Below are 25318 nucleotides of genomic sequence, written 5' to 3'. Positions count from 1 at the left end.
ATTATTATTCCTGTCCCTTTAGCAGAACAGGGTCTAGGATTCTATTAAAATCTATTTGTGGTTCCCAAAAAGGAGGGAACTTTTCGGGCCATTCTAGACCTCAAGTGTCTCAACAAGTTCCTCAGGGTTCTGTCTTCAAGATGGAAACTATTCGTTCCATTCTTCCTTTGGTACAGGAAGGTCAGTTTATGACAACCGTAGACCTGAAGGACGCATACCTTAATGTTCCAATTCACAGGGAACACCATCAGTATCTGAGGTTTGCCTTTCTGGACAAGCACTTCCAATTTGTTGCACTTCCATTTGGTCTGGCTCCTCGAATATTCACAAAGGTTCTGGGGGCGCTTTTGGCTGTGATCCGATCCCAGGGAATTGCTGTGGCGCCTTATATAGATGACATCTTAACTCAGGCGCCATCTTTTTAGCTAGCCCAATCTCATACAGAGATGCTGTTGTCTTTTCTATGTTCCCATGGATGGAAGGTGAATTTGGAAAAAAGTTCTCTTGTTCTATCTACCAAGATGTGTTTCCTAGGGACTATAATAGATTCCCTGTCCTTGAAGATTTTCCTGACAGAGGTCAAAAAAGCCAAACTTCTTGCTTCCTGTCTTTCTCTCCAGTCTGTGGCTCAATGCATGGAGGTGATTTGTCTGATGGTGGCTTCCATGGACATCATTCCGTTTGCTCGGTTCCACCTGCAACCGCTGCAACTTTGTATGCTCCGTCAATGTAACGAAGATCATTCGGACTTATCTCAGAGTATGGACCCTCTTACAAGAGACTCTCACTCTTATGGTGGGTTTCGCAGGAACGTCTGTCTCGGGGCACTTGCTTTCTGAGACCTTCCTGGGAAATGGTGACTACGGACGCCAGCCTGTCAGGCTGGGGAGCTGTTTGGGGACATCTGAAGCCTCAGGGCCTGTGGTCTTGGGAAGAGTCCTCTTCCCATAAACATCTTGGAGTTGAGAGCTATCTACAATGCCCTATCGGCATGGCCTCAACTGTCGTTGGTCCAGTTTATAAGATTCCAATCAGACATCACCACCTCAGTGGCTTACATCAACCACCAGGGAGAGACTCTGAGTTCCTTAGCCATGAAGGAGGTGACTCGCATTCTACAGTTGGCGGAAGCCCATGATTGTCTTCTATCTGCCATCCACATTCCAGGAGTGGACAACTGGGAAGCAGATTTCTTGAGCAGACAGACCATTCATCCATATTTTAATTTTTTGAACCCAATAAAAGTTATATTTTAGATTTAGTCAATATTCCTATTTCCGTATTCCATCCTTGGATTATCAATTTAGTGATTGTTACTTGCAATAAACTTGCAATCTGACCTAGGAGTGCTTTCAATGTGTATGCTTTTTTCTTTAAATTTGATACTTTTGCCTCGGCAGAGGCTTCTTTTGGGAGAAAGGTTCTTCAAGTGGTGGTGCCTTCTGTTTAAGTCCTCCTGCCTTTTGTCTCCCTCCCCATTCATTCTGTGTCCTCTAGCTTTTGGTATTGGTTCCCAATAGTAATTGGAATGACGTCATGGACTCTAGATGTCATAGTAAAGAAAACAAAATTTATGCTTACCTGATAAATTTATTTCTTTTCGGACATGTAGAGTCCACAACCCCGCCCTCCTTTTTTTAATTTTAATTCGGCAGGTTTTTTGAGCAAACCTCATGCACCTTTTCACCCTTGTGTTTCTACATTTTTCCATTTCCTTCAACTGAATGACTGGGGATTATGGGTACGGGAAGTTACACTTAACAGCTTTGATAGAGTGCTCTTTGCCTCCTCCTGGCCAGGAGTTGAATATCCCACTAGTAATTGGAATGACGTTGTGGACTCTCCATGTCCGGAAAGAAAGAAATTTATCAGGTAAGCATACATTTTGTTTTTAAGACTTCTGTTGCTGGCTTTACATATTTCTCAGGTGGGCACAATTGTATTTGGGTTTCGTCTTATCTAATTTTCAAACAAAAATAAGGTGGTTTTCAGTATTTACCCTGCATGTATATCTTTTTGGAATATTAGATTTGTCCAAATCCTAGGAACAAGTAATTGACTTTTACACGGCCTTGATGTTGCCTATGGTTTCAAATATTATTTGGCACAATTTTTTTAATTTTATTAAAAAAAATTCTACCCTTGTCATACTTTTTGTTTAATTTCAGTGCTGATTCAACAGTACATTTTTTTGCTTCTATAATACATTGAGAGAAGTATTTTTCTGGTTATTAAGCAATCGGTTTCTTCACATTTAGTAAAAACCATAGTAAGAGCCATTTGGCAAGAGACCAATTTTTGGGTTGTTTTAGGGTGAGACAGATTTAGAGTAAATAGTCAAGTAGGAAGGGGAAGTTATATGTAAGGTTGGGTATTCCCATGAATTCTAGATTTGGGAGAAGTTTCTGCCTACTCAAAATGTTATAGGCCATTACCCATCAGGGCTGAAATTATTTACTTATATTGTAAGGAACTTCATTTATCATTTAGGTACAAATGTGATTTTATTTTCATGTACTAATTAGTGTGAGCCTACAGCTACAATTACATTTTAATTGCTTAATAATTTCAGTTTACCTGTAGCTTTTGCATGACGGCATTGTGCTTTTTCAACTATATCACACTTTGTAATCAATATTTACTTTTTATCTTTAGAACAGTAGAAGAGTTAAAGAACAATGAGACTCAATGGAAAGATTCTCCCCTGGCTGCCAGACACAGAGAGATGCTGAAACGTTGCAAAACCCAGCTTAAGGTTTGTTGGGGAATTGCTGTGTTTTGACTGCTATCACATTTAGCATAAATGTTTTAACACAATTTATTCTTTTAATGGAGGATTTTTTTTTTTTTTTTTTTTTTTTTTTTTAAAACAAGCTTTATTAGTATAAATGATAATTTTACAATTGCCATGGATATAGTCCGGCGTAGTATATCATAAACAACAATGCAATGAAGAAGAGAGATACAAAGGGCCGGGTCAGTTCTATCTACTGCATACAGATCCAAAGGACTAAGTATTGGTAGAGTCTCACATAAAGTCCTGGCAAAGTTCGTAGTAGCTTGTGTTGATTTTTCTTTTTTTTAAAATAACACTTGTGGATGAAACTTCCACTTAACATTTAAACTGAGCAATGTGACAGAGATCCTAGTTTTGCTATGAACTACGGGGGTTATTTGGCTACTCAAAGTATCTAAGTTCCAACGAATTTTTAGTTAGCTAAGGTGGAGTTCTAGCAAGTGTGTGGGTGTATGTTTCCCAATAGAAAGACATGGCGCAGTAGAAATCCATCCTTTTTGTTTTCTGATAGTGAAACCTTTCCAGGGAAAGAAGGAGAGTGACATTTTGTACCCACTCTTTCTGGGTAGGAATATGTTGCTGTTTCCACAGTCTAGGGACCAGTTGCTTTGCCCCACTCAACATAATATATAGTAAGACCTGTCTGTATTTGCATTTGATCTTAGGGGGTTTGTTAAATAATAGCGTTATAGGGTTGAAGGGGATAGTGATGTTGAGGACCTTTTGAATTTCCCTGTGGATGTCCAGCCAGAAAGGCTGAAGTGTGGGACAAGTCCACCAAATGTGGAGGAGTGTTCCTACTTGTTTGCAGTCTCTCCAACATAGTGGATCTGTGTGGGGGTAGATTTTAGCAAGCCTGCTGGGGTAAAGGTACCACCTTTCTAAAAGTTTTATGTTCGTCTCGGTGATGCTCATTGAGGAAGGGGCCTTCCCCATTTGTTGGAATATTATGCCCCATGTCTCAGATGGGATCTCATGCCCCAACTCGGCTTCCCATGCTTTTGTATATGACGGAAGGTTTTTGGAGTGCAGGGTAATTAAGATTTTATATATTTTTGAGAGAGTGCCCTGCGCTAATAATGGGGAATGACATAGTGTTTCGAATGGGTTTAAAGTTCTAACCAAGTTATGTTTATCTTTGTGGTGGGAGAAAAAGTGGGCTAGTTGTAAATATTCGAACCATCTTTCAAAAAAGCTTATGTTTCTGTCCGCAAGGGCGGTTTTTTGTATGATGGTGCCTTTTTCTAGGACTAGGTGGCAGGGTAAACCCGCAGCTAGTGTGTACAGTTCCGGAGACCGTTTTTGGAGTAGTGGAGGGAAGTCTTTGTTGTGTAGTAGGGGAGTAAGTGGCGAGGGTAAGGTCGAAATGCCTTTCTGTGAACTTATAAGGTGGTCCCATGTGGAGAGTGTATCGGTTACTAACGAGGGTGTGAGAGGTGATAATGTCCTATGTTGTCTATGTGTCCAACACACCGACCCTAGGCTTCTTGAAGTGGATAAGTCGTGTTCAAGCTTAACCCATTCTTTGTCAGTACTGTTTTTGCACCAGTCGACTATTCTAGTTAGTTGTGCTGCCCGTGAGTAAAATAAAAGGTTGGGTACCCCTAGTCCCCCCTCGTCTCTTTTCCTGTAGAGGGTGGTTTTAGAGATTCTAGGGCGTTTGTGGGCCCATATATAGCCATTAACGAAGGACTGCGCATTGCGAATGTAGTGTAGGGGAGGTTGGATGGGTAGGGTTTGGAACATGTATAAAAAGCGGGGCAGGATGCTCATCTTAAATGCTTGAACTCTGCCAAGCCAGGAAAGAGATTTGTTGCGCCAAGCTCCCATATCTGTTCTAATGGATTCTAAAAGGTGTTGGTGGTTTTGGCGATATAAAGCTTCTTTTGAGGTCGTTAGCTTTATCCCTAGATATTTTATGGAAGAAGGTTGGGCCCGAAATTGGTATAAATTAGTGATCTGCTGGGTTGTCTGGTTTGAGATATCGATACCTAGGAACTCTGATTTCTGCTTATTTATTTTGAAGTTAGAGAGGGCGCTATAAGCACCCATTACCGGCAGAAGTGCTTCTAGGGACTGTGAGGGGGAGGACAATGAAAATAAAATATCGTCCGCATAGAGAGTTAGTTTGTAGTGAGTGTCTGCTATGTGAATACCGTAAATATTTTCGTCGTTCCTAATCTTGGAGGCAAGCACCTCCATGGCCAGAATAAACAAGATGGGGGAAAGGGGGCAGCCCTGCCTCGTTCCATTTGATATAGGGAATGCATTTGACAAAGAATCATTTAACTTTATGCGGGCTTTCGGCATGTGGTATAAGGCAAATATTTTCTCAATGAGTCTATTTCCCAGGCCATATCGAGTTAATGGAGGATTTTTAAGGTGACTGTGTGTGTGTGTGTATATATCCAACTTTGGAGTATGGTAAAGGAAAATTCTGCAGATATAAAAGGTTGCAGGATTAACAGGTTTAAAGAACGTCGTCATTTGAAACATTTAGGGTCTAAAGATACCATATATAAATTATATATGTCAACTGTGACAGCAGTAAAAATATGAAGAGAAGTATTGATTATGTTAAGAGCAGACACCCAACTTGAAGTCTGCAAACCATGGCTCCTGAAACTTTTATTTCTGACACCTTAACTTTTATGGACTATTAAGAAACTATATTTACTGCTTTCCTGTCTACAAAAATGCACCATTGGCTCAATATTTTATCTGACTTTCAATTTTTTGTCACAATCCTTAATCAGTCTCCCGAAAACTGTCTACAAAAATGGTTGTAATAAACCACTAGGGGCTCAATTTATCAAGCCCTTTGCCTGCCTACGACTGCAGGTTCTCACAAGAGAACCTGCAGTCAGTATGTATCAAGCAGCGGTCATCAGACTGCTGCTTCCTAGACTTTCCTCCACCTCTTAGATGGAGAATTTCAATCTCCCCGGTCTCGTCCGACTGGGGAGATTGACAGCTCCTGCCCGTGTGATTGGCTGAGAGTGGGCAGGGGTGGAATTGCACACAAGCGCAATATAACCCTCAAGTGCAATCTTAAATTCCGGCAGTGGATTGCGCTATAAACAGTGTGTGTGTGTTCTCGTCAGGACCTATTTAGCGGTGGCACCACCCCACTGATTTTACTGACCACCGGCTAAAATTTTAGCCAATATTAAGCTAAAATTAGCCAGTATTAAAAATGTTAAATTTTTATTGCACAAATTATCATTACCTTTATTTATGTTAAATTATGCAATTAATTTGTGCTTTGGATAGCTGAAAATAATAGAAAACATTACACTGTCCCCACCTGGCTACTTTAAAATGCCATGGAGAACACACAGAGTGTGTGTATGTGTGTTTTACGGGTAAAGTCAGATATCCGGGTAATGCTGGGATTACCCGGGTAAAATGAGGATTACCCGGGTAAAATGGGCATTACCCAGTGGCTGTGGGTAAAGCCTGATGTAAGATCATACATCGGGCTTTACCTGTGTAATCCTAGGATTACCCAAACGCTTCTGAATAAAGCCCATCTACGCTATTTATTTTTTTTGCCTCTGTCTGGGGGGTTTAAGGGAGGTGCCCCGCCGATCCTCTGTCATCCACCCCAAGTGAACCCTGGGGAGGCAAAAAAGATAGTGAAGATGGGGAATTACAGTGCATCGTGTATATGTTTTATGTGGTGATTTGCAAGAACTATTGTCTTCAAAGGAGGAAAATAGTGCTGTGATTAGCTTTATCCAGAAGCGTTTAGGTTATCCTAGGATTACCCGTGTAAAGCCTAATGTATGATCTTACATCAGACTTTAACCATAGCCGCTGGGTAATGTCAGTTTTACCCGGGTAATCCTAGGATATCTGACTTTACCCGCAATTTATTTATTTATATAATATATTATATATATATATATATATATATATATATATATATATATATATATACATACATACATACATACATACATACATACATACATACACACACCCTTATATTGTGTATTTAAAAAAAAAAAGCTAATGTTTATAGTACTTTATTACTACCATTCTTTGTGGACAGTTTTCGTCAGACAAATTAACAATTGTTACAACTATTGAGAGTGCTGGCATATGGTTAGGATGGTCAAAAATCATATGGGTGGGCTGTTTTCTACATTGGAGAATATGGGCTTTCTGAGGTCAGTTTTATGTGGAAAATGAAAAAATAAAGACTGCTCTTTTGTGTTGCAGAAATTGGTGCGTTGTAAAGCCTGTTCAGACGCCGGGCTGCTGGATGAAAACTTCCTCAGAAGATGCCTAAATTTTTATGGAATGGTAATACAGCTGCTGCTGCGGATCATGGATCCTTCCTGGCCAAAGTGAGATTTATTTATTTTTTACGTTGTAAATTTCAGAATGTTGTTGACCTGCTTAGAAGTTAAATTAATATGGGTCATAATTTTTTCTTTTTAATGACACGATGAGTCCACGGATCATCTTAATTACTAATGGGATATTCACCTCCTGGTCAGCAGGAGGCGGCAAAGAGCACCACAGCAGAGCTGTTAAATATCACCTCCCTTCACTCCCAACCCTGTCATTCTCTTTGCCTACGTTAGTGATAGGAAGTGGTAAAGTGAGGTGTTAGAAAAGATTCTTCAATCAAGAGTTTATTATTTTTAAAGCGGTGCAAAATTGTGCTGCTTTGTCCTAGGGTGTAGCCGTAGTCCACATCAGTCTCTTCTTCAGTAGGGCAGTGGTGGCTTTAGAGCAATGAGAACTGGTGGGACATAATTCTCACTGTGCCTCTCATAATGTTTATGCTGCCATAATTGTAAAGATCTAAGGGGAAATACTCAATATTTTATTCCACAGGCCTATGTGAGGGAGAGGACCTCTCAAGCCTGGTGTGATGCCTTTCTGTCGGGCATTAATGAGGTAAATGCTTACTTTATTTATTTTGAAAAGTGGGCACTATTTTACTTCAAGGAGAAGGCTCTTAATCTTTATTATATTTATTGGGACATTATCCTTTCTAAAGAAGGGAATTATGTGTTTAGACAGCATAGCAGGCACTTGGGCTTACACTGCTGCGTAATATAATTCTATTTTAGCGGTTCCACTGCTCCCGGCGGTTTTACAATAATACCGACCGGGAGATTGTTAAGAGAGAAGCCCACGAGGAGTGGAGCTAAGTGTGACGTACTTCTCACTTTGTGCGCCATTTCTATCGCATCTACGGAGGTGACACAGTTCAGGCCGACTAGACACGCTTGTTTTCATGCTAGACAAGCGTTTCTAGAAGCGGTTTATCTCATATTGTTTACTGCTTCTCTACAGATCATCTCCTTGCTAGAGGGATTCTCTTCCTGGTGTTGTGGGGCAGGTAGGCACCTCAGCAGACCGCTGAAGTGTATATGTGTTTGAAAGTTTTTGTTTAAGTATCGTTTTGACTGCATTCTGCATCGTATAGTAAAAAAGTTGCATGTTTAAAATTTTAAGTAACAGTAATGTTTTTTTGGTCAAGATTAATTTTCATTAAAAAAAAATTTTTGGTACTAGTTCTATTCATTAAGTATAATGTCACCTGCACCTTATGTTTTGATGCCAATGTGGAACCACCAATTCCTTTTTGTTCCTCTTGTATTGAGAGGACTATAAGTTACAGGGATAAAATATTTCCTGAGCCAACATTTTCTAAGGAGGATGCTGGTCAGGATTCTAATGACAAGGCACAATATAGATGGTGCAGCTTTCTCCTCAAGCGTCCCAAGTTTTACAGCCCTCACATGCAGTGCCCTGCATTTCCTCTGTGGCCCCAGTTGGGGTTACTTTAAAAGACATCGCTTCTCTCATGTCTTCTGCAGTTTCAGATGCATTGTCTGCCTTTCCTATGTTACAAGGAAAGCGTAAGAGGAAAACCAGACATTCAGTAAGCGAGGTTTCTGACGCAGTTATTCCTATTGCGGATGCACCCTCCCAGAAGCCTGAGGAGGGGGATACCGTAGTAGCGTCTGAAGGTGAAATTTCAGATTCTGACAGTGTGATTCCTATTGCTGATACTGAAGTGGTTTCTTTCAGGTTCGAACTAGGGCACCTCCGTCTACTGCTTAAGGAGGTTTTAGCTACATTAGACGACAGCAATTCCACAGTCGCTATTATTCTCAAAAAATCCAGTAAGCTAAACAAATATTTTGAGGTACCTTCCTCAATAGAGATGTTTCCGGTTCCAGATCAAGCTTCTGAGATTATTACTAAGGAATGGGAGAGACCGGGTATCCCTTTTTCTCCATCTCCCATATTTAAGAAGATGTTTCCTACAGCCGACTCTGTTAGGGAGGCTTGGCAAACGGTCCCCAAGGTGAAAGGAGCGGTCTCCACTTTGGCAAAGAACTACTATACTCATAGAGGATAGTTTTGCCTTTAAAGATCCTATGGACAAGAAATTGGAGGGGTTACTCAAAAAGATGTATGTGCACCAGGACTTATAATGGCAGCCAGCGGTGTGCATTGCTACCGTCACTAGAGCGGCAGAATATTGGTTTGATGCGTTGTCTGATGCTATCAGGACAGAGACTCCTCTGGATGAAATTCAGAATAGGATTAAGGCCCTTAAATTGGCTAATTACTTTATTACAGATGCTTCCCTCCAAGTTATCAAACTGGGAGCAAAGATTTCAGGTTTCTCTATTCTAGCTCGCAGAGCTTTATGGTTGAAACCTTGGTCGGCGGATGTTTCTTCCAAGTCTAAGCTTTTAGCGATTCCTTACAAGGGGAAGACCTTGTTTGGACCTGGCTTGGCTGAAATAATTTCTGACATTACTGGAGGTAAGGGCCACCTTCTTCCTCAGGACAGTAGAAACAAGCAAAAGGGAAGACTGAAATTTCGAAAGGAGCGAAAATTGCTCTAAGGAAATTCTTCCTCTTCCGCCCCCAAGCAGGAACAGTCTACACCTTCCTGGATACCCAATCAGTCTTGGAATAAGGGAAAACAATCCAAGAAGCCCACCATTGAACCAAAATCAGCATGAAGGGTCGGCCCCCAATCCGGGACCGGATTATGTAGGGGGCAGACTTTCCTTCTCTCAGGCTTGGGTTCGAGATGTTCAGGATCCCTGGGCAATAGACATAGTGACCCAGGGATACAAGCTAGAGTTCAAAAGCTCTCCTCCCAGAGGCAGGTTTCTGCTTTCAAGATTATCTGTAAACCAGACAAAAAGAGAGGCGTTCTTACGCTGTGTAAAAGACCTCTCCGACCTAGGAGTGATAGTTCCTGTTCCAATGTTCCAATACAGGAACAGGGTCTGGGTTTTTATTCCAATCTGTTTGTGGTTCCCAAAAAACAGGGAACCTTCAGACAAATTTTAGATCTCAAGAGTCTAAACAAATTTCTCAGAGTACCGTCCTTCAAGATGGAAACTATTTGTTCCATTCTTCCTTTGATCCAAGAGGGTCAATTTATGACAACAGTGGATTTAAAGGACGCGTACCTGCATGTTCCCATTCACAAGAATCATCACAAGTTCCTAAAGTTCGCCTTTCTGGACAAACACTTCCAGTTCGTGGCTCTTCCTTTCGGTCTTGCCACAGCTCCCAGAATTTTCACAAAGGTTCTGGGATCGCTGTTGGCGGTGCTTCGGTTACGGGGCATTGCAGTGGCGCCCTATCTGGACGACATTGTAGTCCAGGTGCCATCCTTACAACAAGCAAGATCCCACACGGACATGGTGTTATCCTTCTTGCGATCTCACGGGTGGAAGGTAAATTTGGAAAAGAGTTCCTTAGTCCCAAACACAACTGTAACTTTCTTGGGAACCATAATAGATTCCCTATCAATGAAGATTTTTCTGACATAAGTCAGGAAATCAAAGATTATCAATACTTTTCTAGTCCTTCAGTCCACTCCTCGGCCGTCAGTCGCCCAGTGCATGGAGGTAATCGGGCTGATGGTGGCGGCAATGGACATCATCCCGTTTGCTCGGTTCCACCTCAGACCTCTGCAGTTAAGCATGCTCGGGCAATGGAACGGAGATTATGCGGATTTGTTTCCTTGAATACTACTGGAGCAGGAGACAAGGGATTTTCTTCAATGGTGGTTATCTCTGGATCATCTCTCCCAGGGAACCTGCTTTTGCAGACCATCTTGGGTGATTGTGACAACAAACGCCAGCCTTCTAGGGTGGGGAGCAGTCTGGGGCTCCCTAAAGGCTCAGGGAGTTTGGACTCGGTCAGAGTCTGTTCTTTCTATAAACATTCTAGAGCTGAGAGTGATCTTCAATGCTCTTCTGGCCTGGCCTCAGTTAGCCTCAGTCCAGTTTATGAGGTTCCAGTCGGAAAACATAACTTCAGTGGGTTACATCAATCATCAGGGAGGAAAGAGGAGTTCCTTAGCTATGACAGAAGTTACCAAAATAATTCAGTGGGCGGAGGCCCATTCTTGCTGCCTGTCGGCGATCCACATCCCAGGGGTGGACAACTGGGAGGCGGACTTCCTGAGCAGGCAGACCTTTCATCCGGGAGAGTGGGAACTCCATCCGGAACTGTTCTCCAGTCTGATTCTCAAGTGGGGTCAGCCGGAATTAGATCTCATGGCATCTTGACAGAATGCCAAGCTCCCAAGATACGGGTCGAGGTACAGGGATCCCCAGGCGGAACTGATAGATGCTCTGGCGGTTCCTTAGACCTTCAGTCTAGCATACCTATTTCCTCCTTTTGCTCTTCTTCCTTGGGTCATTGCTCAAATCAAGCAGGAGAGGGCATCGGTGATCCTCATTGCACCGGCTTGGCCTTGCAGGATTTTGTGTGCAGATCTGGTGGACATGTCATCTCTGCCACCTTGGAGACTTCCGTTGAGGAAGGACCTTCTAATTCAAGGGCCCTTCCTTCACCCAAATCTAGATTCTCTGAAGCTGGGGCTTTTCTGACTTGGTAATTGAGACCATAATTCAGACTCGTAAGCCTGTAACTAGAAAATTTTACCATAAGATATGGCGTAAATATCTTTATTGGTGTGAATCCAAGGGCTACTCATGGAGTAGAGTTAGGATTCCTAGAATTTTAACCTTTGGAGTGTTTGGAGAAAGGATTATCGACAATTTCCCTAAAGGGTCAAATCTCTGCCTTATCTATTTTGTTACACAAACGTCTGGCAGATGTCCCAGATGTACAATCATTTTGTCAGGCCTTGGTTAGGATCAGACCTGTGTTCCAACCAGTTACTCCTCCATGGAGTTTGAATTTAGTTCTTAAAGTTTTTCAAGGGGCTCTGTTTGAGCCTATGCATTCCTTAGATATTAAATTGTTATCTTGGAAAGTTTTATTTCTTGTTGCTATTTCTTCTGCTCGCAGAGTGTCAGAACTCTCGGCATTGCAGTATGAGTCCCCTTACCTTATTTTTCATTCAGATAAGGTAGTTCTACGTACTAAGCTGGGTTTTCTTCCTAAAGTTGTTTCTGATCGAAACATTAATCAAGAGATTGTTGTTCCTTCCTTGTGTCCTAATCCTTCTTCTCAGAAGGAAAGGCTTCTCCATAATTTGGACGTGGTTCGTGCCTTAAACTTTTATCTGAAGACAACTAAGGATTTTCGACAGTCTTCTGCCTTGTTTGTAGTTTTCTCAGGAAAACGTAAGGGTCAGAAAGCTTCGTCTACTTCTCTTTCTTTTTGGCTGAAAAGTATCATACGTTTTGCATATGAGGCTGCTGGACAGCAGCCTCCAGGGAGAGTTACGGCTCATTCCGCAAGGGCTGTTGCTTCCTCATGGGCATTCAAAAATGAAGCTTCAGTGGAACAGATTTGCAAGGCTGCAACTTGGTCCTCTCTTCACACTTTTTCAAAATTCTACAAATTTGACACTTTTGCCTCGACTGAGGCCACTTTTGCCTCGACTGAGGCCACTTTTGGGAGAAAGGTTCTTCAAGCAGTGGTGCCTTCCGTTTAGGTTCCCTGTCTTGTCCCTCCCATATAATCTGTGTACTCTAGCTTGGGTATTGGTTCCCATTAGTAATTAAGATGATCTGTGTTATTAAAAAGAAAACAAAATTTATGTTTACCTGATAAACGTATTTCTTTTTTGACTCGATGAGTCCACGGCCCGCCCTGTTTTTTGTATAAGACAGGTTGTTGGTTATTATAAACATCAGACACCTCTGCACCTTGTTACTTCCTTTCTCTCTTTTAGTTCGGTCGAATGACTGGGTTGGGAGTGAAGGGAGGTGATATTTAACAGCTCTGCTGTGGTGCTCTTTGCCGCCTCCTGTAATTAAGATCATCTGTGGACTCATCGTGTCAAAAAATAAATACATTTATCTGGTAAGCATAAATTTTGGTTTTTTGGAGAATGTACTGTTTGTCAAACTATACCAGCATGCATTTTTCTCCAACATTGGTGTTTCCGGTCCACGGCGTCATCCATAACTTGTGGGAATATTCTCCTCCCCAACAGGAAATGGCAAAGAGCACAGCAAAAGCTGTCCATATAGTCCCTCCCAGGCTCCGCGCCCCCAGTCATTCTCTTTGCCGCTCTGAACAAGTAGCATCTCCACGGAGATGGTGAAGAGTATGTGGTGTTTAGTTGTAGTTTTTTATTCTACTATCAAGAGTTTGTTATTTTAAAATAGTGCTGGTATGTACTATTTACTCTGAAACAGAAAAAGATGAAGAGTTCTGTTTGTGAGAGGAGTATGATTTTAGCAGCAGTAACTAAAATCGATTGCTGTTCCCACACAGGACTGTTGAGATGAGATAACTTCAGTTGGGGGGAGCAGTTGGCAGACTTCTCTGCTTAAGGTATGACTAGCCATATTTCTAACAAGACTGTGTAATGCTGGAAGGCTGTCATTTTTCCCCTCATGGGGATCGGTAAGCCATTTTCTTAGTCTCAAACAGAATAAAGGGCTTAATATGGGCTATAAAACTGGTAGACACTTTTATGGGCTAGATCGATTGCTTTATTTAGGCATTTTATACAGTTTGATGTTGAAATTCACACTTTATAACTTTGGGGAACGTTTTTTACGTCAGGCACTGGTTTAGACACCTTCTCAGTCAGGAAGGGCCTTTAAATTTAAATTAGAGCATCTCCGCGCACTGCTTAAGGAGGTGCTATCTACTCTGGATGATTGCGACAACCTGGTCATCCCAGAAAAATTGTGCAAGATGGACATGTTCCTAGAGGTCCCGGTGCACCCTGATGCTTTTCCGATACCCAAACGGGTGGCGGACATAGTGAATAAGGAGTGGGAGAAGCCAGGCATACCCTTTGTCCCTCCTCCTATATTTAAATATTATTCCCTATGGTCGACCCCAGAATGGACTTATGGCAAACAGTCCCTAAGGTTGAGGGGGCAGTTTCTACACTAGCCAAACGCACTACCATTCCTATCGAGGACAATTGTGCTTTCAAAGATCCTATGGATAAAAAATTTGAGGGTTTGCTTAAAATGATTTTTGTACAGCAAGGTTACCTCCTGCAACCTATTTTGTGTATTATTCCTGTCACTACAGCAGCGTGGTTCTGGTTCGAAGAACTAGAAAAGTCGCTCAGTAGAGAGACTCCGTATGAGGAGGTTATGGACAGAATTCACGCACTTAAGTTAGCTAATTCCTTTATTTTAGATGCCGCTTTGCAGTTAGCGGCGAAAAATTCAGGTTTTGCAATTGTGGCGCGCAGAGCGCTCTGGCTAAAGTCTTGGTCAGCGGATGTATCTTCTAAGACAAAATTGCTTAATATCCCTTTCAAAGGTAAAACTCTCTTTGGACCAGAATTGAAAGAGATTATTTCAGACATCACTGGGGGTAAGGGCCATGCCCTCCCACAAGATAGGCCTTTCAAGGCTAAGAATATGTCTAATTTTCGTTCCTTTTGCAATTTCAGGAACGGACCGGCCTCCAACTCTGCAGCCTCTAGACAAGAGGGTAATGCTTCGCAGACCAAACCAGCTTGGAAACCGATGCAAGGCTGGAACAAGGGTAAACAGGCCAAGAAGCCTGCTGCTGCTGCCAAAACAGCATGAAGGAGTAGCCCCCGATCCGGGACCGGATCTAGTAGGGGGCAGACTCTCTCTCTTTGCTCAGGCTTGGGCAAGAGATGTTCAGGATCCCTGGGCACTAGAAATAGTCTCTCAGGGTTATCTTCTGGAATTCAAGGAACTACCCCCAAGGGGAAGGTTCCACATGTCTCACTTATCTTCAAACCAAATAAAGACAGGCATTCTTACATTGTGTAGAAGACCTGTTAAAAATGGGAGTGATACACCCAGTTCCAACTGTGGAACAAGGACTGGGGTTTTATTCAAATCTGTTTGTAGTTCCCAAAAAAGAGGGAACCTTCAGACCAATTCTGGATTTAAAGATTCTAAACAAATTTCTCAGAGTGCCATCGTTCAAAATGGAAACTATTCGAACGATTTTACCCACAATCCAGGAGGGTCAATTTATGACTACCGTGGATCTAAAGGATGCGTATCTACATATTCCTATCCACAAAGATCATCATCAGTTCCTAAGGTTCGCCTTTCTGGACAAACATTACCAGTTTGTGGCTCTCCCATTCGGGCTAGCCACTGCTCCAAGGATTTTCACAAAGGTACTCGGGTCCCTTCTAGCGGTTCTAAGACCAAGGGGCATTGCAGTGGCACCTTACTTGGACGACATTCTGATACAAGCGTCGTCTCTTTCAAAGGCAAAGGCTCACACAGACATCGTTCTGGCCTTTCTCAGATCTCACGGGTGGAAGGTGAACATAGAAAAAGGTTCCCTGTCTCCGTCGACAAGAGTTCCTTTCTTGGGGACAATAATAGATTCTTTAGAAATGAAGATTTTCCTGACAGATGTCAGAAAGTCAAAGCTTCTAAACGCTTGTCAAGTTCTTCACTCTGTTCTACGACCTTCCATAGCTCAGTGCATGGAAGTAGTAGGGTTGATGGTTGCTGCAATGGACATAGTTCCTTTTGCGCGAATTCATCTAAGACCATTACAACTGTGCATGCTGAAACAGTGGAATGGGGACTATACAGACTTGTCTCCAGTGATTCAAGTAGATCAGAAGACCAGAGACTCACTCCGTTGGTGGCTGACCCAGGATCACCTGTCCCAGGGAATGAGTTTCCGCAGACCAGAGTGGGTCATCGTCACGACTGACGCCAGTCTATTGGGCTGGGGCGCGGTCTGGGACTCCCTGAAAGCTCAGGGTCTATGGTCTCGGGAAGAGTCTCTTCTCCCGATAAACATTCTGGAACTGAGAGCGATATTCAATACTCTCAGGGCTTGGCCTCAACTAGCAAAGGCCAGATTCATAAGATTCCAATCAGACAACATGACGACTGTTGCTTACATCAATCATCAGGGGGGAACAAGGAGTTCCCTGGCGATGAGAGAAGTGACCAAAATCATAAAATGGGCGGAGGATCACTCCTGCCACCTATCTGCGATCCACATCCCAGGAGTGGAAAACTGGGAGGCGGATTATCTGAGTCGTCAGACCTTCCATCCGCGGGAGTGGGAACTCCACCCGGAGGTATTTGCCCAGTTGACCCAATTATGGGGCATTCCAGACATGGATCTGATGGCGTCTCGTCAGAACTTCAAGGTTCCTTGCTACGGGTCCAGATCCAGGGATCCCAAGGCGACTCTAGTGGATGCATTAGTGGCGCCTTGGGCCTTCAACCTAGCTTATGCATTCCCACCGTTCCCTCTCATTCCCAGGCTGGTAGCCAGGATCAAACAGGAGAAGGCCTCTGTGATTTTGATAGCTCCTGCGTGGCCACGCAGGACTTGGTATGCAGACCTGGTGAATATGTCATCGGCTCCACCATGGAAGCTACCTTTGAGACAGGATCTTCTAGTACAAGGTCCATTCGAACATCCAAATCTAGTTTCTCTCCAGCTGACGGCTTGGAAATTGAACGCTTGATGTTATCTAAGCGTGGGTTTTCGGATTCTGTGATAGATACTCTGGTACAAGCCAGAAAACCTGTGACTAGAAAGATTTACCATAAAATATGGAAAAGATATCTGTTGGTGTGAATCCAAGGGATTCTCATGGAGTAAGATTAAAATCCCCAGGATCCTTTCCTTTCTCCAAGAAGGTTTGGATAAGGGATTGTCAGCGAGTTCCCTAAAAGGACAGATTTCTGCTTTATCTGTCTTATTACACAAACGACTGGCAGCTGTGCCAGATGTTCAAGCTTTTGTTCAGGCTTTGGTCAGGATCAAGCCTGTTTACAGACCTTTGACTCCTCCCTGGAGTCTAAATTTAGTTCTTTCAGTTCTTCAAGGGGTTCCGTTTGAACCCTTACACTCCATAGATATCAAGCTGTTATCTTGGAAAGTTCTGTTTTTGGTTGCTATTTCTTCTGCGAGAAGAGTTTCTGAATTATCTGCTCTGCAGTGTAGTTCGCCCTATCTGGTGTTTCATTCAGATAAGGTTGTTTTGCGTACTAAACCTGGTTTCCTTCCAAAAGTTGTTTCCAACAAGAATATTAACCAGGAAATAGTTGTACCTTCTTTGTGCCCGAATCCAGTTTCAAAGAAGGAACGTTTGTTACACAATTTAGATGTAGTCCGTGCTTTAAAGTTCTATTTAGAAGCAACAAAGGATTTCAGACAAACGTCTTCTCTGTTTGACGTTTATTCTGGCAAGAGGAGGGGTCAAAAAGCTACTGCTACCTCTCTTTCCTTTTGGCTGAAAAGCATCATCCGATTGGCTTACGAGACTGCCGGACGGCAGCCTCCTGAACGAATCACAGCTCACTCTACTAGGGCTGTGGCTTCCTCATGGGCCTTCAAGAACGAGGCTTCTGTTGATCAGATATGTAAGGCAGCGACTTGGTCTTCTCTGCACACTTTTGCCAAATTCTATTTGATACTTTTGCTTCTTCGGAGGCTATTTTTGGGGAAAGGTTTTGCAAGCCGTGGTGCCTTCTGTTTAGGTAACCTGATTGGCTCCCTCCCTTCATCCGTGTCCTAAAGCTTTGGTATTGGTTCTCACAAGTTATGGATGACGCCGTGGACCGGACACACCAATGTTGGAGAAAACAGAATTTATGCTTACCTGATAAATTACTTTCTGCAACGGTGTGTCCGGTCCACGGCCCGCCCTGTTTTTTTAATCAGGTTTGATAAATTTCTTTCTTTAACTACAGTCACCACAGCACCCTATAGTTTCTCCTTTTTTTCTCCTGTGCGTCGGTCGAATGACTGGGGGGGCGGAGCCTGGGAGGGACTATATGGACAGCTTTTGCTGTGCTCTTTGCCATTTCCTGTTGGGGAGGAGAATATTCCCACAAGTTATGGATACTAAAAAGAATTGACATGGGACATTACTGTTAAAATGTACACACACTTTTAATTTAACACACATTCACCTAAATGGTGATAAACGATTTCAGACTGTATTTTTATGCCAAAAGATATTTTATTTATTAAGGTGGTGATGAGAGTCCACAAGTCCTTATTGTTGGGAATTCAACATCTGGCCCCCAGAAGGGGGCAAAGACACCCCACACCAAGAGCTTTTAAATCCTTCCTTAAAGTGCTCATTCTTGGGAGTTTCTCAACACTTTCCTCATATGAGGTGAAACTTTGAAAAGAGGGTTATAGGAGAGTACTTGGCTGTGTAATGTAGTCCTCCTGAAGATTTTTTCACAAGTCTCCCACTGGTGTTGCTGGGACTGATCCTTAAGCTTCCTTTTGCTTGGCTATGCTGTTGTTGTTATTCCCAAGGCATATCCTCTGCTGTGTACAGTATTGGATGGGCTTTTCTACTGAATACAATCATTGCAGCTTGGTAAGCAGAGTAGAGTGAGGGTCCTGTCGGGTAAGTACCTTCACTCACACAGCCCAGTAGGGGAGATCCATCTCTATAGGTTGCCATGCATACCAATATTAGGAAATTCAAAGATAGCACATCACACACTCTACTGTACTACTGTACAGCAGAGTTCCAAAGAAACTCTACAGCCGGTTTAGTTTGGTGGCTCAAGCCTCAAAGTATGCTCCAGAATGCTAGGGCTGTTGATCCACACAATATTAGGCTCAAATTACACAAACACTTGCTGACACAATATATGTTAAACACAAAAGCCCATGACTCAAATATACAAAGATATCTGTAAGGTGAATCTAGTGGTTAGAGCAGCTCTCAACATCACAATCGAATATGGCTGCTGCTCGGAAGTTCCCCACCATTGAACACGTTTTTGAGAGTTCCTTCTTTCAAGATGAAAACCATCAGAACTATTCTTTCTTTAGTTTAACAGGGTCCGTTTATGACCGCTATAAACTTAAAGGGACAGTCTACACCAAAATTGTTATTGTGGAAAAAGATAGATAATGCCTTTACTACCCATTTGTTAGCTTTGCTCAACCAACATTGTTATAGTAATATACTTTATAACATTTAATCCTCTAAATTTCTGCCTGTTTCTAAGCCTCTACAGACAGCCTCTTATCATATTTTTTTTATTCGCTTTTCACAACAGTAGACTGCTAGTTCATGTGGGCCATATAGATATTGTGCTCTCTCCCATATAGATAACATGCTCTAGCTAAAATGCAGGTCAATATGAACAAATAGCCATGTGATAAGGGGCTGTTGGAAGACTCTTAGATACAAGGTAATCAGAGGTAAATAGTATATTAATTTAACCGTGTTGGTTATGCAAAACTGAGGAATGGGTAATAAAGGGATTATCTATCTTTCTTTGCTAAGATATGGTGAGTACACGGATTCATCAATTACTGTTGGGAATATCACTAATGGCCAGCAGGAGGAGGCAAAGAGCACCACAGCCAAGCTTTTAAGTATCACTCCCCTTCCCACAATCCCCAGTCATTCTCTTTGCCACTGTTCATTGAGGAGGTGAAGTTTTTGGTGTTATTATTTTAAAAGCCTGAGTAGGTTTACTCTGACTTTTCCTCTTAAGATTGGGTATAGCCGTACTCCACGTTAGTCTCTTCAGTAGGGCAGTGGTGACTTTATAGCAGTTAGGAACTTGTAGGGTGGGCCTTGCTGCGTTTTCCTAACACTTTGCTGCCCTGGTATAGAAAGCCAGAGTAGGCTTACTCTGTCCTTTCTTTTTCTACAGGCCCCTGTGAGGAGTGGCATCCTCCCACGCCGAGCAAGCTGTCCTCGTGCTGGACGGCTAGATGCAGCTAAGTGCCTTTCTGTTTTCTATGGTGGAGGTCTGGCACTTTATTAGATATCTGCAGTATCTTGGGACTCAGTATATCCTAAGTAAGGATATCTTAAGAGCAGGGTGCAGGGACTTATATGTATTTGAGAGAGACTGCTCAATAACTATTAATGGTGTTTCTAGCCCTCATTTGGATATGTTAGATCTTGAAGGGGTTAATCTGCCTTAAAGGACCAGTCAACACAGTAGATTTGCATAATCAACAAATGCAAGATAACAAGACAATGCAATAGCACTTAGTCTGAACTTCAAATGAGTAATAGATTTTTTTTCTGACAATTTTAAAAGTTATGTCTTTTTCCACTCCCCTGTACCATGTGACAGCCATCAGCCAATCACAAATGATACACGTACCATGTGACAGCCATCAGCCATTCACAAATGCATACACACTTATTCTTGCACATGCTCAGTAGGAGCTGGTGACTCAAAAAGTTTAAATATAAAAAGACTGTGCACATTTTGTTAATTGAAGTAAATTGGAAAGTTGTTTAAAATAGCATGCTCTATCTGAATAATGAAAGTTTAATTTTGATTGAGTGTCCCTTTAATGCTTTAAACTGTTACTGCAATGCTATTCAAATTTTATTGTTGACTTTGCAGTATTTAAATTTTATTTGTATTTTAGGGCTATTTTGCTTAGCCCTCTTGTACATTTCACTCTGAGACTGTTAGGAAACGTACGCTTTATGCACAGTTTCTTTTTCGGCAGAAAGGAGAAATGCACCGGAGATGATGGGTGTATTTCCTTCTTAATATGAGGAGAGTCCACTGCTTCATTCCTTACTTGTGGGGAAATACAGAACCTGGCCACCAGGAGGAGGCAAAGACACCCCAGCCAAAGACTTAAATACCTCCCCCACTTCCCTCATATCCCAATCATTCTTTGCCTTTCGTCACAGGATCGCAACATCAATCAGGAGATTGTGGTTCCTTCCTTGTGTCCTAATCCTCCTCCTTCGAAGGAACGGTTACTTCATAATTTGGATATGATTCGGGCCTTGAAGTTCTATCTTCAGGCTACGAAGGAGTTTAGACAGACTTCTTCTTGGTTTGTTGTGTATTCTGGGAAGCGTAGGGGGCAGAAGGCCTCGTCTACTTCCTTATCTTTTTGGTTGAGGAGCATTATTCGCCTAGCTTATGTGAGACAGCGGGACATACGCCTCATCAGAGGATTAAGGCTCATTTAACTAGAGCAGTGGCTTCCTCTTGGGCTTTCAAGAATGAGGCCTCTATGGATCAGATTTGTAGGGCGTCTACCTAGTCTTCCTTACATACCTTTTCTTCATTTTACAAGTTTGACGAAGCAGCTTTTGGGAGAAAGAGTTTTGCAGACTGTGGTGCCCTCAGAGTAGGCTCCGCCTTCCTTTTTCCCCTCCCGTTCATTTAGTCTCCTCTGGTGCTTGGGTATATGTTTCCCACATGTAAGGAATGAAGCCATGGACTCTCCTCATATTAAGAAGGAAAACATAAATTATGCTTTCCAGATAACTTTCCTTCTGTATTAGGAGAGTCCTTGTCCCCTGCCCGTATTCTCAGAAGGCCGGACCTAAATTTTGTTTTTGTTCTTCTGGCACCATTTATACCCTGATATTTCTCCAACTTTTCCTTGTTCCTTAGGCAGAATGACTGGGATATGAGGGAAGCGGGGGAGGTATTTATGCCTTTGGCTGGGGTGTCTTTGCCTCCTCCTGGTGGCCAGGTTCTGTATTTCCCACAAGTAAGGAATGAAGCTGTGGACTCTCCTCATACTGAAGGAAAGGAAATTATCTGGTAAGCATAATTTCTCTTGTAAGATGTATCGAGTCCACGGATTCATCCTTACTTGTGGGATATACTCCTCCCCTACAGGAAGTGGCAAAGAGAGCACCCACAGCAGAGCTGCCTATATAGCTCCCCCCTTAGCTCCACCCCCCAGTCATTCTCTTTGCCTACTCTAAGTAACTAGGAAATGCAGAGCGAGTGTGGTGACAAAAATGTTAGTTTTTTTATTTCTCAAGCAAAAGTTTATTTTAAATGGTGCCGGTGTGTACTATTTACTCTTTGGCAGAAAAAGAGATGAAGAGTTCTGCAAGGAGGTTTATGATCTTAGCACTTTGTAACTAAGATCCACTGCTGTTTTCACAAGGGCTGAAGAGTACAGGAAAACTTCAGTTGGGGGAGCGGTTTGCATGCTAAGCTGCATATGAGGTATGTTCAGTCTGTTTTTCTAGACAGACTGTGTTTATTCTAGAAAGGGCTGGCAATATCCCCATGGGGAAAGGGTAAGCTGTATTTCAGACACTTGAATAGGAATTTCAGCTTGCTTGAAGGGCTCATTTGTTACTGGTGACACTGTTTAAAAAAAAAAAAAAAAACTTTTTTTGTTTGTTCAAGTAAATGATGCAATTATAACGTTTTTTTGAAGGGACTGAAGGGGTCTTTGTGGCTTTTTTTAGGGTTTTTTTTAACCCAAATGGTTAATTAAGAGACACTCAGGTGTTTTTCTAATAGGCCTCAAAACATTGAGTGAGGTTGGACCTATTTTCTCGCCTCAGTTGCGCAGTTTCTTTTCCTTAAGAGTCATCCAACTGCTCCTGCTGTGTTTGAGGGCTGTAAAGGAGGTTTTTTCCCCACAAATCGTTCTGAAGGGCAGGTAGGCGCCACAGCAGAGCTGTGGCAAGGTGCTGAAAGTCTTTTTTACCGGTTTTGACGTTTTTTTTTTTCAATCCGGTTTTGCCATTAAGGGGTTAATTGTTTATTTGCATAGTTGTGCAAAGTTACTAAGGCTGTAAGATAATACTGTAAAAATTTCGTTAAGTTTACTGCTTTTTTACACTGTTTTGCAGAACTTGTGCAGTTTTTTTCTCTTAAAGGCACAGTACGGTTTTATTTCTAAGTGTTATTTACTTTGATTACAGTGTTTTCCAAGCTTGCTTGTTACATTACTAGCCTGTTTAACATGTCTGATACCAAGGAAAATCCTTGTTCAATATGTTTGGATGCCATTGTGGAACCCTCTCTTAGAATGTGTCCCAAATGTACTGATATGTCTATAAATTGTAAAGAACATATATTAGCACTTAAAAATAGAGCAATAGATGATTCTCAGTCAGAAGTAAATGAGGGTTCCGTAATGTGCTTCGTGGTCCTGGATGTCCGACCGCTAACGGCTTCTATAAAGGATATGTGAGAATTATACCATCTCACCTGCTCTTATTCCGCCCGGTATGTGTACCTCTCTCCGGTCGCACGAACTTCCAAGCCCTCCAGGATCTGTAGCACTCCACTGTTTCGTGGCTCTGCGATTCACCTTCGGCATCTGACGTCACAATACACGTGCTTGGTTGCGACCAATCAGCTGGTCATCCACTCGGGCCCTGACGGTCTCCCAGCTAAATTCTATCAATTATTATTAGGAAACCTTAGCCCACATTTACACAAATTATTTCAGTCCATAGACCAAGGTCACATGTTCCCCCAATCTCTCTTGGATGCTATGATAACTGTAATCCCGAAACCGGACAAACCCAAAGAATTGAGTAATTATAGACCGATATCATTATTAAATGTTGATATTAAAATTTATGCTAAGATATTAGCAGACCGTCTTAGCCATATCTTACCGAAAATTATCCACCCAGACCAAGTTGGTTTTGTCAGAGGCCGCAAGGCGAAAGACAATACCACCAGACTGTTACACACAATTTTTCTCTCTCAAGAGCAATCTAGCCCACTGGTGCTGCTTTCGACCGATGCTGAGAAGGCCTTTGACAGGGTCGACTGGCAATTTATGTGGTCGGCCCTGTCAAAATTTGGTCTCTCAGACGTATTTCTATCTAGAGTACAAGCACTATATAATAAGCCGCGGGCCACAATCAAGGTTAATGACACTATATCACAGTCTTTCCCAATCTCTAACGGAACCAGGCAAGGATGCCCGCTATCTCCCCTTTTATTTGCTCTTACAGTAGAAATCTTAGCTATTCAAATTAGAAGTAATCCAAATATTTTGGGCATTCAATTTGGCAATATTCAGCAAACATGTCTTCTTTTTGCGGACGATATAATCTTTACGTTACAAGCACCACTAACTTCTTTGCCAGCCCTGATACATTTCTTGGGAATCTATAAACAATTCTCCAACTACTCTATAAATATGGATAAATCAAGTATCATCCCCACACACCTAAGCCCAATAGAAATGGACTATATCCAACATGAAACTCCCTTTCCCATTACGAACTCTGATATCTAGGACTAAACATCCCAAAAGACCCCCAAAACTTATTCCATGATAACTACATAACACTTCAAACGAGGTTGCGAGGGAGCATACAAAGCTCCACAGGTGACAAACGGGTATTGAGTCTATGAATAAGGCAGAACAGCCGAAACGCGTCAGACTGGCCTTTAAGTAGTGTATTTGGATTTTAAACTATTACTGCACGTGAGCAACTAAGTTTTAACATGTCGAAATAAAGAAAGTTTTTATTTTAAGCAGTACTCTTTTTTTGGAATCGTAAATGAGGGTTCGCCATCTAGCTCTCCCCAAGTGTCACAACCAGTAACGCCCGCACAAGTGACGCCAAGTACCTCTAGTGCGTCACATTCATTTACTTTACAAGACATGGCCACAGTTATGAATACAACCCTCACTGAGGTTTTGACCAAACTGCCTGGTTTACAAGGAAAGCGGGACAGCTCTGGGTTAAGGAAAAATGCTGAGCCGTCTCACGCTTTAATAGCCGTTTCTGATATACCCTCACAATGCTCTGAAGGGGCGAGGGATTTGTTATCTGAGGGAGAAATTTCTGATTCAGGAAAGACGCTTCCTCAGACAGATTCTGATATGACGGCCTTTAAATTTAAGCTTGAACACCTCCGCTTATTGCTTAGGGAGGTATTAGCAACTCTAGATGATTGTGACCCTATAGTGGTCCCAGAGAAATTGTGTAAAATGGATAGATACTTAGAGGTTCCTGTTTACACTGATGTTTTTCCAGTCCCTAAGAGGATTGTGAATATTATTGCTAAGGAGTGGGATAGACCAGGTATTCCGTTCACTCCCCCTCCTGTTTTTAAGAAAATGTTTCCCATATCTGATACCATAAGGGACTCATGGCAGACAGTTCCTAAGGTGGAGGGAGCTATTTCTACTCTGTCTAAGCGTACAATTATACCTATCGAGGACAGTTGTGCTTTCAAAGATCCTATGGATAAAAAAATTAGAGGGTCTCCTGAAGAAAATTTTTGTTCATCAAGGTTTTTCTCTCCAACCTATTGCGTGCATTGTTCCTGTAACAACTGCAGCTGCTTTCTGGTTTGAGGCTCTAGAAGAGGCTCTTCAAATGGAGACTCCATTAGAGGA

General features: G+C 42.3%; 1 protein-coding gene across 1 annotated transcript in view; it reads left to right on the top strand.

Moving 5' to 3' along the window:
• Positions 1 to 2655: 2655 nt before the first annotated feature.
• Positions 2656 to 25318, top strand: part of LOC128643806 (ubiquitin conjugation factor E4 B) — a gene marked incomplete at both ends in the record, with an annotated part of 107858 nt that continues 85195 nt past the window's right edge. Inside the window, 2 exons of the mRNA XM_053696629.1 lie at positions 2656 to 2755; positions 7025 to 7152. Coding sequence (XP_053552604.1) covers positions 2656 to 2755; positions 7025 to 7152 — 228 coding nt within the window. The remainder of the gene's footprint in view (positions 2756 to 7024; positions 7153 to 25318) is intronic.

This window comes from Bombina bombina, unplaced genomic scaffold, assembly GCF_027579735.1.
Source record: "Bombina bombina isolate aBomBom1 unplaced genomic scaffold, aBomBom1.pri scaffold_713, whole genome shotgun sequence".
In the NCBI taxonomy this organism is placed as follows: domain Eukaryota; kingdom Metazoa; phylum Chordata; class Amphibia; order Anura; family Bombinatoridae; genus Bombina; species Bombina bombina.
The sequence above is the reverse complement of the archived record's forward strand: the minus strand, read 5'-3'. Positions and strand labels throughout refer to the sequence as shown.